The sequence below is a fragment of the Heptranchias perlo genome, chromosome 1 (genome assembly GCF_035084215.1).
Source record: "Heptranchias perlo isolate sHepPer1 chromosome 1, sHepPer1.hap1, whole genome shotgun sequence".
Lineage (NCBI taxonomy): Eukaryota > Metazoa > Chordata > Chondrichthyes > Hexanchiformes > Hexanchidae > Heptranchias > Heptranchias perlo.
This window is the reverse complement of record NC_090325.1, coordinates 170348001-170364179: the sequence shown is the minus strand read 5'-3', so window position 1 is coordinate 170364179 and position 16179 is coordinate 170348001. Positions and strand designations below refer to the sequence as shown.

Genomic DNA, 16179 nt, shown 5'->3' with positions numbered 1-16179 from the left:
CCACAATGGTTGGTCTAATCCTCCCGTCAATGAGTCATGTTGGTTAGTCAATCATCAATCGTGTCCTGGAGAACTGTGGACCCGCCTTTTGTGCTCAAGTCCCACTCCAGGGACTTGAGCACAAAATCTAGGCTGACACTTCAGTGCAGTACTGAGGGATTAAACTGAGGCCCCTTCTGTCCCTCTTGAGAAAGGCACTATTAAATGCAAGTCTTTATTTCTATGTCTCCCACACTGTTTCCTTATTTGCTTAACCACCGTGGGGACCTAGAGACAGAGTTCTAATCCTCTAATAGCCAAGAAACAATCTCATCTCTCTGTGTGCACTATATCACAACTTTCTTCTTGGGCATCAGCCTGATCCTCAAAATTACTTCAGAGGAGATGGAAGACTTCAGTCTAATTTAAGACTTCGGGTACCATCCACAAGATGCACTGCAGCAACTCGCCAAGGTTTCTTCGACAGCACCTCCCAAACCCATGACCTCTACCAGCTAGAAGGACAAGAGCAGCAGGCACATGGGAACAACACCACCTGCACTTTCCCCTCCAAGTCACACATCATCTCAACTTGGAAATATATCGCCGTTCCTTCATCAATGGGCAATTAGGGATGGGCAATAAATGCTGGCCTCGCCAGCAATGCCCACATCCCATGAACAAATAGAAAAAAAATTGGGCCGTGTAGCGCCTGTTATTTCGTCGTTACGCAGCCTTTCCAACATCCAAAATGGCGTCTTGGCTGCACACACACGTTTCCAGCTTGACGTGCACCGGATGCAATCTTGGTGAAGGAGTTAGCACATGCACAAATACCTCATGCCTGAAGCATGTAAAGTAAGGAAAAAATGGATACAATCAGTGCGCAACGCTTATTTAAATTGATAGATACCATTTTGGGACTTAATGCTCAACTCAACGCACAGTCTTAACCTCGACCATCTGAACGTGTCTGGAGGACCCCCACCAACGCTATTTAAGGGACCATCCAGGATTTACAGGTTGGATTATTGCTTCTGGCCACTGAGACATTTGTAACTGTTTTTGAAAGTCTCCTATAATTGAATACTAGGGGACATAGCCTAACATTTAGAGCCTGGACGTGCAGGAGTGAAGTTAGGAAATGGTTCTATACGCAAAGGGTAAGAGAAGTTTGGAACGCTCGTCTGCAAATGGCAGTTGATGCTAGCTCAATTGTGAATTCTAAATCTGAGATTGATAGATTTCTGTGAACCAAGGGCATTAAGGGATATGGGGCTAAGGCGGGTATATGGAGTTGGGTTACAGGTCCACAGTGATCTCATTGAATAGTGGTACAGGCTCGAGGAGCTAAATGCCACTGCCACTTGCGGCCTCCTGATATGCGCCACCTTCTCATGCAAGAAAGTGGTGTCTGGGTGATGTGCCTGTCGTGGTTGAATAGCTGCCACCATCTGTGGCCTGTGAGTTATGGGTGGGCGGCTTGCAACAGTGGTAATGTGTAAGGGTGAGAGGAAACATCTGACTGGAAGAGTTGAGTACTGATGGAAAGAGTTTGTTGGTATGTGGGTAATGGGGGGTGTAGTACATTGAGCTGTGGATGCGGCTAGTAGTGCAGTTGGTAGGAGATGCCACTTGACTTCACTCACCTTGACCACTCATGTCAAAGCATTGAACTTCTTCCTGCACTGCATCCATGTTCATGATGCTGTGTGCCTGGCATTGACTTCGTTCCCCTCTGCCTCTTGGGTATATGTCTGGAGGGCCTCTTGCCCCCGCGCCCCCCCCCCCCCCCACCACCTCTGCGGATATAGGATGTTCCCTCCTTCTGTCCACCTCTTGCACCAAGGCCTCTAGTGCATCAGCAGAGAACCTTGGTGCACGCACTCTCGCAGGCCTGGTACAAACTCAGATCAGCAGATTGGTGAGGTCTCGCATGCAGATTGGAGCATGTGGGACTTAGTAGTGTGCAACCTGTTTTCAATGTTTTAACATGACTCATCAGTTTGTAAACATAGGGGCGGGAGCTGCATCTGTATTTTGCATGTACGATGTCTGATCTCCGGTCAGACAGCAGATTGTTATTTTCAGCAAATATCAGGTACTAGCTACTTTTAAGAGGCAGCCTGCCTTTAAGGGATTGGAGCCACCCCCCCCACCCCCGCTGGTGGAAAGTGCAAATTGCACTGAATCCTCGTTCATCACTGATTCAGAACACTGCTTGAAGGTAAGTCCTCAGGCCTGACGAAAGTCTCGTCCTGCCTGCACAGGGGTAATGGCGGATTGCGCTACTCCCGCCCAATAATAAGCCCTATCCAATTTTTCCCCCTATCATTCTGTAAATCTTCTGCTACATCCTCTATCTCTACTGCTGTCCCTTAATTAGTCTAATCAGCAAATCTGACATTATTTTATTTAATTTTGATAGTCATTAATTGTTAGAAACAGGGGTCCCAGCACTAAACCCTAAACAACACCTCCCCTCACGAGTACTTCCTATTTTCAATCAAGTTCTGATCGTCTCACAAACCTGGATTCCTCTCCCTTTAGTTTAATTAGCTGTCTTTCAGGAGGAACTTTGTCAAAAGCTTTACATGGAACTATACAGCACAGAAACAGGCCATTTGGCCCAACGGGTCCATGCTGGTGTTTATGCTCTATATGAGCCTCCTCCCTCCCTACTTCACCTAACCCTATCAGCATATCCTTCTATTCCTTTCTCCCTCATGTGTTTATCTAGCTTCCCCTTAAATGCAACTGACATTTACCTGAGGAAGGAGGAAGCCTCCGAAAGCTTGTGAATTTAAAATAAAATTGCTGGACTATAACTTGGTGTTGTAAAATTGTTTACAATTAAATGCAACTGTGCTAGTCGCCTCAACTACTCCATGTGGTAGCATGTTCCACATTCTAACCACTCTCTGAGTAAAGGAGTTTCTCCTGAATTCCCTATTGGATTTATTAGTGACTATCTTTTTGGCCCCTAGCTCTGTTCTCCCCCGCAAGTGGAAACATATTCTCTATGTTTAACCTATCAACCCCTTTCATAATCTTAAAGACCTCTATCAGGTCACCCCTCAGTCTTTCCTTTTCTAGAGAAAGAAGCCCCAGCTTGCTCAATCTTACCTGAGAGGTATAACCTCTCAGTTCTGGTATCATCCTAGTAAATCTTTTTTGTACCTTCTCCCGTGCCTCTACACGCTTTTTATAATATGGAGACCAGAACTGTTCACAGTCTGAAAGTTTAGATGAAGTATATCATAGGGAGTTCCATCATGTATTTGTAACATCCTCAAATAATTCAAGCAGCTTTATCAGGCAGGATCTAAATCCAAGCTGATTTCTTAAGTTATAACTACACAGGTGTTCTGCAGCTTACTCTTATAAATAGTTTCCATTATTTAATCTGCTAGTGATGTTATGCTAATGGGTCTGTGGTGCCCTGGGCAAGATTTATCACCCTTTTAAAAAAATATTCACAATACCTTGCTTCCAGTTCTGTGGAACTTCCCCAGGGCTGTATAATCCCTTTATGTAATAGCCAGTTCCTTTATGGTAATAGCCAGTATCCTGAAAATCTTCTGCAGAACACTAATACATATGCCATTAGGACACTGGATTTGTTAGCTTTAAGTCTCTTTATGTTGTCAAGTACATCAGACTATGACGTAGTACAGAAGTTGGATGGCATGTTTGTGCTATTTTGGTGAATACTTCCAGAAAAACATATTTGTATTACTTAACAAATTGAATTGTGCAAGTATTCTATTCGAGCAAGCAGACTGGTCTGTGGGAATTACATCAATACAAAATAGTCTTGATAAGAAAGAAAGTAGCCATGACAATTTGATCCCCAAGCAATTTTGTTTCTCAGTATACTTATTGCTAGTCTTGGACCTGACTCGACATCCATCCTCTTGACCTAACTCATAAACCTTCTCACTCCCATCCACTCAGCAGTGATCCTCCCCCGAGCCCACCACTGTCCCAACCTCGTAGCTCTCAGCGACAGTCTTAACCGCCAGACTCTTCAAACCCTCATAGTCCCATGCAGTACTGCACAGTCCAACCAGGGGCTGACCTTTTAGTTACTGTCTGCTGCCCAAAATTCTTTAGTGGTCACTGCAGCTGCATCCACCTCTATCCCCAGTCCATAAGAACAGAGGTGGGCACAGAAGACACCAGGAGAGAGTTCATATTCATCGTCACTTTCGGTGTGGGCTAGGTTCCATGCTTAGTCCCCTGCTATTCATTATTTACATGCTACCTCTTGGCAACATTATCCATAAAGACAGGGTCAGTTCCAAATATATGCCAATGACAATTCTATTTCTCTGCCTCCATCAACACCAATGCTATTACTGTATTTTCCACCTCCATGAACATCCTGGATAAATCAAAATTTCCTTCAGCTCAATATTATCAAAATCAAGCCCATTATTTTTGGCTCCTGTCAGCAGCTTCATGCCTCTGACCTCAATTCCATCACCTCCCTTGCTTCCCTCTCAGACTAAATTGCACAACTTCAGTGTCCTGTTTGACCTCAATTAATCTTTTAATTACACATCTAGTAATTTGCTAAGACCACATTCTTTCACCTCTGAAAATTGCACTTTTGCTTCACCCTCAATCCATGCCTTCATAATCTCCAATGATCCCCTAGAAGGAAGAACGTCACCTTGCTTCAAACAATAAAATTCCTGGGGCCAAAATTCCTTGGACCCACTCCACTGCCATACATGGGGCACTGATCTCATGAGAGTATCCAAGGTCAACCAATTTAAATATTTCAGTGTGGTGAAGTCTGGGCACCTGCTAGTGGAGGTGGGGGGAGCAGCGCACACTGCTTGGGGAGCAAGCGGTTGTGCCAACTTAAAATGGTTTCAAACTGCTGGCAGTCAGTCTCCTAAGAGGACCAATTTACCATGATGCTACTGGTTAACTTGTGGGGGGGGGGGGGGGGGGGCAAGCCAAGACCCAGTCCTGCACACCCTGATGAGACCCAATTGTGCCCCTCAACCTGGAATCCAGGTCGCTATGTTCAGGAACTGGGAACTACAGGAATTCTGACAGAGGATGCCATCCTGCTGGACTTCTTGTCTCGGATGGAAGCAACTTCTGCCTGCCCCAGAACCCAGTGCAAATTCTCTATGCCAGTCCTCCTGGGTCCCACCCTATTTTTTGCCCACTTTGCTGTACTCCCATGCCCTAGCTCCTGAGGAAATCTGGGGCCCCTGTAGTGTATATTATGCACATTGATTTTTTTTTTATTGCTTTGCCCATTTACTGCAAATTGTAAGTGGACTTCAGCCAGCGGTATCGCTAGGAAAAATCTAGTTTCTGCAGCATGGGATGCAGTCAAATATTGAGTTGAGTTCCTAGTAGTGCTTTGAATTCTGGTTAACCAAATGATAGACCCTTGAAGGACAAGGTTAGTTTAGATTCCATTCAGACAGATGTCGAAGAATGCAAGCTTACAGATGTAGTTGTTATCCCATATGGTTGAGCTGTCAGAAATAAGCAGTTTTGCAGGACACAGGTCAAGTGCTTTTATTTGCAAATCATTGAGGATGTGAACAGCTCATCTGTTTATGCCAAGTCAAAGCACTAATTGAATGTGTGAGGCCTAAAACTGCTCAAGTTGTAAAATGTTCAAGGTGCTCTAATACATCTTTGAGCTGGCTTGATTGACAGTTCTATCCACAGAAGCCTCTTATTGTGGGAATTATTCACAAGGCTTTTGGCCATTTATTCAGTTCAGTTTCGGTGTGTCTAAGCCAATGCTGGTGTGTGGGGTGAGCAGAATCATACCACTCTAAGTGCATTATCTTGGACAGTGTAAGAAACATGCTGTGAATTATTTGACATTCTTACGGACTGAAGCAAGCTTTTGTTTTTATAAATACATTTGTATCACTAGTCTCTTATTGCTTTGTTTTGCTTCAGTAAACATAATTTTTACAGATAAATACAACACTCAGACAGTATGCCAGTTCCACCTTAACAGAAAAAAATAGGAGTGCCCGATAGGCAACCTGCACAATATCCAGTTTGAAATATTGCAGTAAAAGGGCAACTTAGTCCTGTGGCAAGTTACTTTTGTTCACAGTATGCTTAAGATTGTAGGTTTCAGATCATAGTGGATGCAGGTCCACTTATGCATTTTGCTGTGAATACAAATAGAGTTGAGGAGAGCCTGTATTGTAGCACTCTTCTTGCCTGTCTTCCCATCTGCAAACTTCAGCTATTGCAGACCCTCATAGACCATGGGCTCTATTTTCGCACCCGCAATCGGGTGCGTTTGTGGCGGGGGGGCTGCAAAAATGCAGGATTCCTGAGGTGGGTCCGGAGCCCGGCTCCAACCCGCCCCAATTCCGGGTTCCCCAGTGACGCGCTCACATGCGCGCGCAGCCCCCGCATGTGGGACTCCGGCAGTGTGCCACTTAAAGTACTTGAACAGGTACTTCAGGTTGTTTACAGACCTGATTGACCCGATATTTTAGGAGGGATCGGATTTTGAAATTAATTGAGACTGTTTCCCATACTGGGGGAAACACTCCCAGTTGAAATGGACGTGTTGCAGCTATCAGCCTGTGACAGCTGCAAAGGTCCATTTGACAGGTGGGGGGGGGGGGGGAGACCCTCACTCATTGCAGGAGGCCACTCTGTCACTTTGGACAAAGTTTGGTCTCCACCACCCTCCTCCTAACAATCAAATGCATAAACTTGCACACTTACCCCAGTATCCAGACACATTTACCTACCTTGCGGACCCCCTCAAATGTACATCTTCTGGATGGGGGCCGCCATAGCTGCAGTCATGACCTCCTCGGAGGGCGAACAGCATCACCAGCCTCGCCGGCCACCTCTGACACATGGAGCTCCACAACACAGTGCTGTGACACATCCACCTGCACAGCAGGAGGGAGGGCAACTGCAGAGAGAGATGCTTCGCAGAGGGCACTACCCTCGCCACAGGGTCTACAGACCGAGGCTCAGCTTCCGTGGACATGTAGTCGTTGGCATTTGCAGCCTCCTTCATGCTGAGCTGCTCCTGGCTGGCCCGAGCACCATCTTCTTACCGGTCGCTGTCAAAGTCACCACTGCCCTCAACAACTTCTCCTCCGCATCCTTCCAGGGTGTCACCGGGGACGTCGCCGATGTCTCTCAGTCGTCTGCACAAAAGAGCCCTGCAAATACACCTACACCAACTCTGCAGTGACACAATGGGTGGCATGAGTTGTGGGTCTTCATAGTGATCCTCAGGAAAGGGCATTATTGCACAAACCAGACAAGATTCGCAAAGACGTGGCAGTAGTGGTGACAATATATGTGAGTTGATCAGAAATTAAATATAGGTAAACACCATGACAAACCCTCAAACACCCTTCATGCTCACAACACGTTTGCATACGCTTCCTACTGCACATATGTGATGCATGTCCTGTGGCTGCAGCACAGGTAGTGGCAGGTTGAGTGAGGCTGACCATGAAAGAGATGCATCAGAGGGTGAGCATGAGATACAGCCATGAGATTGTATGAGGATTGGGTTGAGTGGTAGTGATGGGATGAGTACTGGCAAGGTGAGTAAGTGCAGGTAAGATGAGGATGAGCTTTGATTGGGTGTGAGCAGTGATGTGATAGAATAGTGTTGGCAATGCAGAAGGAGATGTGGGGTGGGGGCGGTGATGTGGCAGATGGAGTGTAGGGAATGAGTAAGTGTACTCACTTCGGCTGACCTACTTAGGTGATTGAAGCGCCTCCTGCACTGTAAGCAGGTGCGCGATATGTTGGTGGTGCAGATGACCTCTTCTGCCATCTTGAGCATCTTGGTGGCAGAGGCAGGCCGCTTCCTCCCGCCCGTCGGCGGGAAGATCTCTGTCCTCCCCCTCCTCCTCACACCAGCCAATGATACCTGGAGTGAGGCATCATTAAACCTGGGAGCAGCCTTTCACCTGGGCTGCTCTATGCTGTAATTATTCCTATTTTCTGCAGCATCAGTCAGCAGAGGACTGCCCCTTTAAATAGAGCTCCTCCAGCTGACAGACCTTGCTGCGCATGCGCAGTCCGCCCGCCGCGCAGCTTACCAGCGGGAAACCCGGAAGCACAGGTAAGTGGCTCCAATTATCCTGTAATTGTGTGTGGAGCACCCTGATTTCACGGGGCACGTTACCCCGCGCCCAGTCGACACCCCGCTGAGAACCCGCCGCCCTGCTAATATCGAGCCCCATGTCTTTTCCTGCACAGCCATCACCCCTGTTTTGGCCAAGCTCCACCGGTTCCTGTATTCCAGTACATCAACTTCAAATTACTTATTTTCATCAAATCCTTTCACAATCTCACATTCCATTATTTTTCAGCAATCTGTCCCTACCTACTCACTCTGCTTCTTGTGACATCAGATTACTGTGTTGAATGCTCCCTCCAGTCCACCATTGGAGTCTGATCTTTCAGTCATTACACTCCTGTCCTCTCGAACACTACTTTGCTATGATATCTCCCTCCTTGCCTTCGAATTCCTCCTGAAAACCTTTTTCTTCACTTTAGCGTGTATTTTCCTCCCTTTCCTGCCTGATGTCCATCTTTCTGCCCTATTAAGCATGCTGAGATGTTTTATTTTATGTAAGGAGCCCTACATAAATGCAAGTTATTTTTCAGTGAAAATGTTGTGCCAGAGGACTGTAGGGTTGCCAATATAACATCTTTCTACTCAAAAAGTGAGAAACAGATAAACCAGGGAACTTTGGCGAGTCAGCCTAACATTAATAGTGGGTATGATTCTAAAGTCCATAATATGGGATAAAATGAATACTGAACTAGAAATGTGTATTAATTTAGGTCCCCCACCATTCATTTGTGAAAGGCATGTCATGTCCGACAAATTTAAGAGTTCTTTGAGAAAATAATGGAGTGTATTAATAAACGAAATGCAGTAGATATTGTGTCTATAGATTTTGAAAAGGTGCTTAATATGGTGTCATATAGGAGGCTTTGCTAAATGAAGACACATGGTATTAAAAGAAATGTGGCAGCATGGATAGGACATTGGCTAAAGGGCAGAGAGTAGTGGTCAATGGATGGTTTTTGGATTGGACGGATGAACATAGGAGTGTCTCCCAGGGGTCAGTGTTAGAACAATTGCTTTCTCAATTTAAATGATCTGAATTTGGGTATAGAGGACATATTATCAAAATTTGCAAATGACACAAAAAGAGGGATGCAGTTATTTGTGTAAAGAACTTTATACAACTTCAGGGGGATAAAAAAACAAGTTAGTAGATTGGGCAGATGTATATAGGATTTAATTTAATGTGGGTATGAGGTGATGCATTTTGGGAGGAATAAGAAGAAACATACACCAAATGTTAAAACTTTAAAAGAAGTAGAACAACACAGGAAACTTGGAGGGTCGATACACAAATCTTTAAAAGTGGGAGGTTAAGTTATCGGAAGACATTAGAGAAACTCTTCTCACTAAAACTGAGAAAGCCTGATAGAAATATTCCAAAATGATAAGGGGTTCCGATAAGGTAAATAAGAAAAAACGATTTCCACTGGCTGGTAACTAGAGAGCATAGGCCTGGAATTTGTTGGAATGGCACATTTGGCTCCGAACACCGCAAGTTTAGACTGTTGTATGCCTCGATCTATCAGTAGTGAATTTATGGAAAAATTTGCCGGAAAGCACATCAGAATATGCCAGTCGGAAGTGGAGCAGTCAATGGCCACTAACAAATGTTCGCTATCAATTCCGATCGCTTGAACAGTATCACATTATTTATCCATTTTTTATTCTGGTTAATAAAACCATGAATTCGACCTGAGCCATGTTTTGAGAATTTACCACAGATCTATTAGTCGGGTTATTAATTTTGTTTTTCTAAAGTTATTCCTGGGTGTAATATGGTCAGCATGTTTGGCTGCAGGTACCTGAGCTAATTGAAGGATTCAAAATTGTAATCATTTTCAGATGTTGGTGGGCAAATTCATTTCAAAGCACAGGTCCTGTGTTTTGCAGGGGCATATATATTAAAAACTCAATACAAGATTTGTAGGAAGTAATGATTTAATAATTTATTTCTCAGATAGCTCTGCCTTTAAATTCAGAGAAGCTGCATGGTCTCTAATTGTGGTCTTAACTCTTTAAATAGACCAACTGTACATTTATTCCCTCAACAAAATATTTACTGACACACTATCCTATTGATGTGGAATTGAATGTATTTATCACTATGAATTCAGAAAGAAACACGTATATGGATCAGTAAACCATGTTAAAATTAGTAATTGACACCGTTGAAGGACCAGAGATAAGTGAATTGACACAAACATTAAATGGCTTTCAAAAATTCAATTCCATTTAATAGGAAACTTGTTGGCCAGCTAGATAATTATTTTTGCATTAGCTAAATAAATCGGCAAACTTCAGTAAAAAAGTTGTCAAATTGATCTTGGAGCAATAAATCATGCCGCTGTCAGATCACCAGTGCCGATCTGGCCCAGTCTAATTGGCAGCGGTAATCAAAGCAGCGTTAATCCAGCAAACTGGACATCGCCACTGATTTTATAGGGGGGGCGGGGGGATGGGCGAAGTTATGATTATGAAATTCTCACTGTTTCGGTGAAGTTCACGGCACAGCAGCACAAAAGGACCCAGGAAATTTTGGAGTGGCATAAGTAATGGCCTGAGTCACTCATGCCATAATTTCCTGGAAATAGGAATGGCGTGCGCTATAGATGCACCATATTCCAGCAAATTCTGGCCCAATAATTTATTATCTCAAAAGAACGTAGGAGAACACTTTTTTAATGTGGAGAGTCATTAAGATATCGAATGTCCTATCAGAAACCTGCTGGAAGCAGAATCCATAAACATTTTTAAAAGGAATGTGGATAAATATTTGAAAATAAAGTAAATTGAAAGGATATGGAGAAAGGGCAGGGTAATAGGAATTACTGAATAGCTCTTTCAGAGTTGTGCAGGTGTGATAGGCTGAGTGGCTCCCTTTGTGCTGTATTCAATCTCACTACGTTTTGACTTCATGCTTTATCCTGATGGCAGAGATTTATCCAAATACAACCAGAAGCAGGATCCCTGATTTTACCCCTCCCTTATCTTGGGTTGCTTATGCTAAATCGCTGCTAACCAGCCTGAGATCATAAATTAGGGATCTAATCTGGGATTTTCCTAGTTTGTATGGTTCAATTCTGCACCATACAGTGAATCTACCCACCAACCACCATCAAAGAGTCATTACTGTGATACCTTCAATACTTTACTGTTCAAAGGTATGCAAAACTGTGGCTCACCAATGCCAAATGCTTAACTCTGAAGTTTCTAGTTTTGAAAAACTTGCATGTGGAGAGAATTGCCAAATTTTTTTTTTAAATTTACACATTAAAAAATCATTACATAAACACAGCAGTATGAATTTCTGTGTTTTATTATTGTACTAAATTGTCAGTAATCTATAAAATGTTTTTGCACACAAAATCCAATTCTTTGAGTGATTTAAAGAAAGCATTTAACACCCTGCCTTCATTACTACAGTCCTCTAGAATGAAGCATTTGTATGTTGCATTGAGTTATGGCTTGAATAACAATAACCGCATAAAGGATAACATAAGCAGTGTTGCTAACTTGGCGTATTCAGTGTGGAGACTGTTTTACTGTTAAAAAACACTTTTTTGTTCTCTTACAATTATGGAGGAACCTGTTTAAATACTCTGATCTGCCCCACTGTTAGAAGTTGCAACTCCAAACTTATTTCCATGCATGTGTGGATTTAACAATATTAAAGAGGCGGCCTTGGCACGATACTTAGGAAAGTTCCACTGAAACTTGGAGGAATCGCTATACTAAATGTAGCAGGCATCTAAGTTAAGAGCTGCACAGGAGTAGAGAATGCTTTGTCAGAGACCCTTATAAATGAGGGTAGGGGCACAATTAACAGAGACATACAGTAGAAGAGTTCTTCCCCTTTCCAGACCCTTGCCAATACACACCATCCTCTAACTGGAAGGGTAGAATGCCTGACCTACAATTTTCCATGACCACTGTCAGTTTTCTGGAATAATTTGTCATCTACAGGGCCCAGTTAAGCAGCAGGAAAATAATATCCACCTGCCTTAGGCACCTGAACTCAAAGTTCTAGTTAAGGGTGAAGCACTGAAGTACTCTAGTAATTAAAAATAAAAGTAATTGAAGATTTTAAAATTCATTTTTTTCTAATTATAAAATTATGTTGCTCAAGGAAAAATCATTCACATGAATGCACAGCAATGCTTAACACACACTTGAATTCCAAAGAAATGTATTTTCTTAACTCATTTTGTTTTCCAGAATATGTAGCACTTCCTTAATTTCATCATAGAACACAAGCACTAAAGCACCACCAGTCCCACGCAGGATATTTGAAAAGGCTCCTCTGAAGAAAGCAGGAACTCCCTCATTCTTATAGATCTTCGCGAAACAGTCAAATGTTCCACTGTATTGTTTCTTTTCTTCGCCGCTCTGTGGTTTAAAAAAAAATAAGATTCACATTCACAGCATCTTCTTTAGTACCAAAGTACCAACCTATTTATTATATATTAAATTTGGTATGTGGAGTACACGTTTCATTGAAAACTTGTTACAAGTACTTGCAGCAGGTGGTGTTGATAGGTATTTACAATGCGAAAGGTGTTACATTATGACACACAATAGCTGCTATTTTACAGCAAGAGTACATCACCCTTTGCATAATCTGGCCTCCAGGTTCCCATAAATTTGAATTTTTTTCAGAAGCCATTTTTCCCCTCTAACTAAAATTTCTATATTCAAAATTAAGTTTTTAACAAATATAAGAAATTACATATTTCATAATAACACAATAATATTTATCCATTGAATTGTCTTTTAAGATTTTTAATTAAAGTTTTGCTTGAAGGCCTCAGTCTCCTCCAAAAGCCTGGGCTTGGACTTGATATTTTTGCCCAGAGCTCTGACTTTGTGATTTGAATTTGGATTATGCAATCTGAGCATGTGCAGTGTATCTACATTCCCAGGCTGCATCAGTACTCTCCTGTCCTTGCCACAACATTCACCACCTCCTACCTGAAAGGAAAGAAATGGACAGAGAGAAACACAGGAATTGCTAGACAAAAAAAGACCAAGGTCCATCTAGTTCGCTTTCTAACATCCTGGTAGTTGCATAATACAATAATGATATAGTTGTTGACTAATCATGGCAATCAATCTCTATCAATTAGTCTACAACAGACCCAGACATGAGGCAAGAAAAACCCCCAGTGGTGGAAAGCTTTGGGAAACATAAGTCCAAAGTCATCTGCTCCTCCCAAGCATGCTACATTTACCATGTCATGACTCAAATCACTCATATAATGTATCACAAAATATTATTTTCTCAAAGAAATCCATCTAATTTGCATTTGAATGCATCAACACTATCTGTTTCTATCATCTCCCTAGGGAACCTGTTACATACATTTACCACTCACTCACTGAAATGTTTCCACAGATTCGTTTTGATTTGCCCCCCCTTCAAGCGCATGCCGTGTCCTCTGATTCTGTTCTGGACAAGGTGTGGATACTGCTCTCGTCATGGTCTACATTATCTAGTCTCTTTAGAATCCTAAAAACAGCAATCATATTACCTCTGAACCTTCTTTTTCCAGTGAGAACATGCCCAATTTACAGGTAATTGTTTGTCATAATCCAATCCCTCTATCCCCTCAAGCATTCTGGTTGCCTCTTCTGTATCCTTTTAATAGCTGATATATCCTTTTGTATTGCGTTGACCAAAACTGTACACAGTATTCTAAGTGCAGTCACACTAATGATTTACAAAGTGGCAGGCTTACTTCACTATTTCGGCTCAATATTGATGTCTTAATACATTCCAACATTTTATTTGCTTTACGCCCTGTTGCAATAGCTTCAATCGATTGCCAATCAGGACTCCCAGATCGCTTTTATTTTCCTTCCATTGAAGTAATAGTCCCCTCCTGGATTTTTTGTTCTCATGTGAAGCACTTTGCATTTTTCTACATTGAATTTAGCTGCCACCTGTCTGCCCAATTCCCAAGTATATTCAAATCCTCCTGTAGCTTATCTTGTTCAGCTTTGGAGTCTACTAGCTTCAGTAGAAAATTTAGCCACTGTGCTTGTGACTCCTAGCTCCAGATTATTTATGAAACAAGATGTCCCGAAACAGACCACTCTGGGACCCCATTGGTAACATTCTCCCAGGCTAATGACAATTCCTGTACCACCACCCTCTGGGTTCTATTGGTAAACCAATTACTGTAGGATTTTACCCACTGTGTAGGATTTTGCTTTTGTGCTATAGATTTTAGATTCAAACCCAGAGGGAATATCAGTCACAAACGTAAGTCAATGTATTAGTAAAATCGACAATGTTTTATTACTTCTATCAATTATTCAATAAACAGTTAACAATAAAAGGAGAGTCTACGTAACGTCCAATTCGAAGGGTTGATCACGCCCTTGTCTGATGGCTCGCTCCTGACGCCTTCTTTCTTCCGGGACGGTGGACTCCTTCCCCACCAAGGATCAAACAGTCCTTCTTTATTCCCCCTTGTCACATGTGACTGCTGACATAATGGGGGTTAAATTGGATAACCCCTGAAAACGGGCACAGAGAGTGCAGTACGCGATTAACCTGTGCCCAGTCACTGCGATGCAGGCAGCACATTACATTCATGCTGCCTGCTGTTTTGAATGATGGCTGTGTGCAGCCAGCGTTACCTGTGCTGTTGACTGGCTGCACGCATCAGCAGGGGGCCCCAATATCGAGAGTGGCTGACGCTTCTTAAAGGCAGCCTGCACCTCTTAAAGGGGAGGTGCATTATGGTTGCAAGAAGTGGTAGGAGTCATTTGAGAAGTGATTCAGTGCTCTAATACTTTGAAGAATGGCTGCGCCGGCGAGAGAGCCACACCAAGGTTCTCTGATGATGCACTGGAGGCCTTGGTGCAAGAGGTGGAGAGAAGGAGTGGCATCCTGTATCCGCTCAAGAGGCAGTGGAAGGAAGTAGTAGAGGAGGTAAATGCCAGGAGCATAGCTCCAAGAACATGGATGCAGTGCAGGAAGAAGTTCAATGATTTAACATTAGTTATCAAGGTGGGTGAGTTCAAGTTTCAAGTGGCACATCCTACCAACTGCACCATGAGCGTCATCCATTGCTTAATGCACCACATCCCCATCACCCACCTACTAATAATTTCTTTCAACTAGTACTCAACCGTCCAAATCATCTGCTTTCTCACCCTCACACACTTAGCACTACTGCAAGTCTTACACCCACAACACACACACACAGGCAGCTATTCAACCATAACAGCCACATCACCCAAACATCTTGCAGGACACACACTGACACAATTCCCTCTTTCTTGCAGGAGAAGGTGGCACATAACAGTAGGCAGCAAGAAACAACTGGAGGACGACAAGCGCACCTTTAACTCCCATGGAGTAGACAGTGCTGGCCATCATGGGAAGGGCTCTCTCTCAGTCTGTGGCCACTGGTGGCGCTGGAGGGATCGTGATGATCTCTGCACACCTAATCCTCCTTCTCTCTTACCACTTCTCCCTCATCCCACAATCTTTTCTGACTCACGTGCTGCAGATGGTGTAAGCACGCACTTTACATTCTCTTCTTCCCTCACCACAACCCAACCATTGTCCCTTTGTCATTTCAGCTCCCAAGAACTGGAACCTTCCCAGTCAGAGGAGATATCTGCATGTGGTGAGATACTGGACACAAGTGCACAGGAGCCAGGGCAGGGGAAAGGATACCGCAGGTGCCAGCTCACCGGAGGGCGAGGTCTCACATTAGTTCTGCTGCCGAGGATTCAGATGACGACTTCAATGGGCCAGGCTACAGAAACAGGCGGATGGGCGTACACAACCAAATGCTTGGTGCACTGGAAAGCCTGCATATAATGTCAAGTAGCATGGAGGAATCCAGCTCCAACTTGGCACAGGGCTTTGTGCAGAGCGTGAAGCCCATCTTTTCCAACATGGAACGGGTAGTCAGCTCCATCCGCACACCTGTGGAACCCACCATGGTGCAGCATCTGATGACTGATGGCACAGCTTCCATCAAAGGTCATGAGTGCTGCATTGGAATCTCAGACTGCAGCTATAGGTGGCTCTGGGTACTACTTAAAAAGGGCTT

At 43.6% G+C, this 16179-nt stretch overlaps 1 protein-coding gene across 1 annotated transcript in view; it reads right to left on the bottom strand.

Annotated features, from left to right (window-relative positions):
* Window positions 1-12245: 12245 nt before the first annotated feature.
* LOC137321510 (ADP/ATP translocase 4-like) overlaps window positions 12246-16179 on the bottom strand; it is a 59907-nt gene continuing 55973 nt past the window's right edge. The window contains exon 6 of the mRNA XM_067983940.1: window positions 12246-12493. Coding sequence (XP_067840041.1) covers window positions 12302-12493 — 192 coding nt within the window. The 3' untranslated portion in view covers window positions 12246-12301. The remainder of the gene's footprint in view (window positions 12494-16179) is intronic.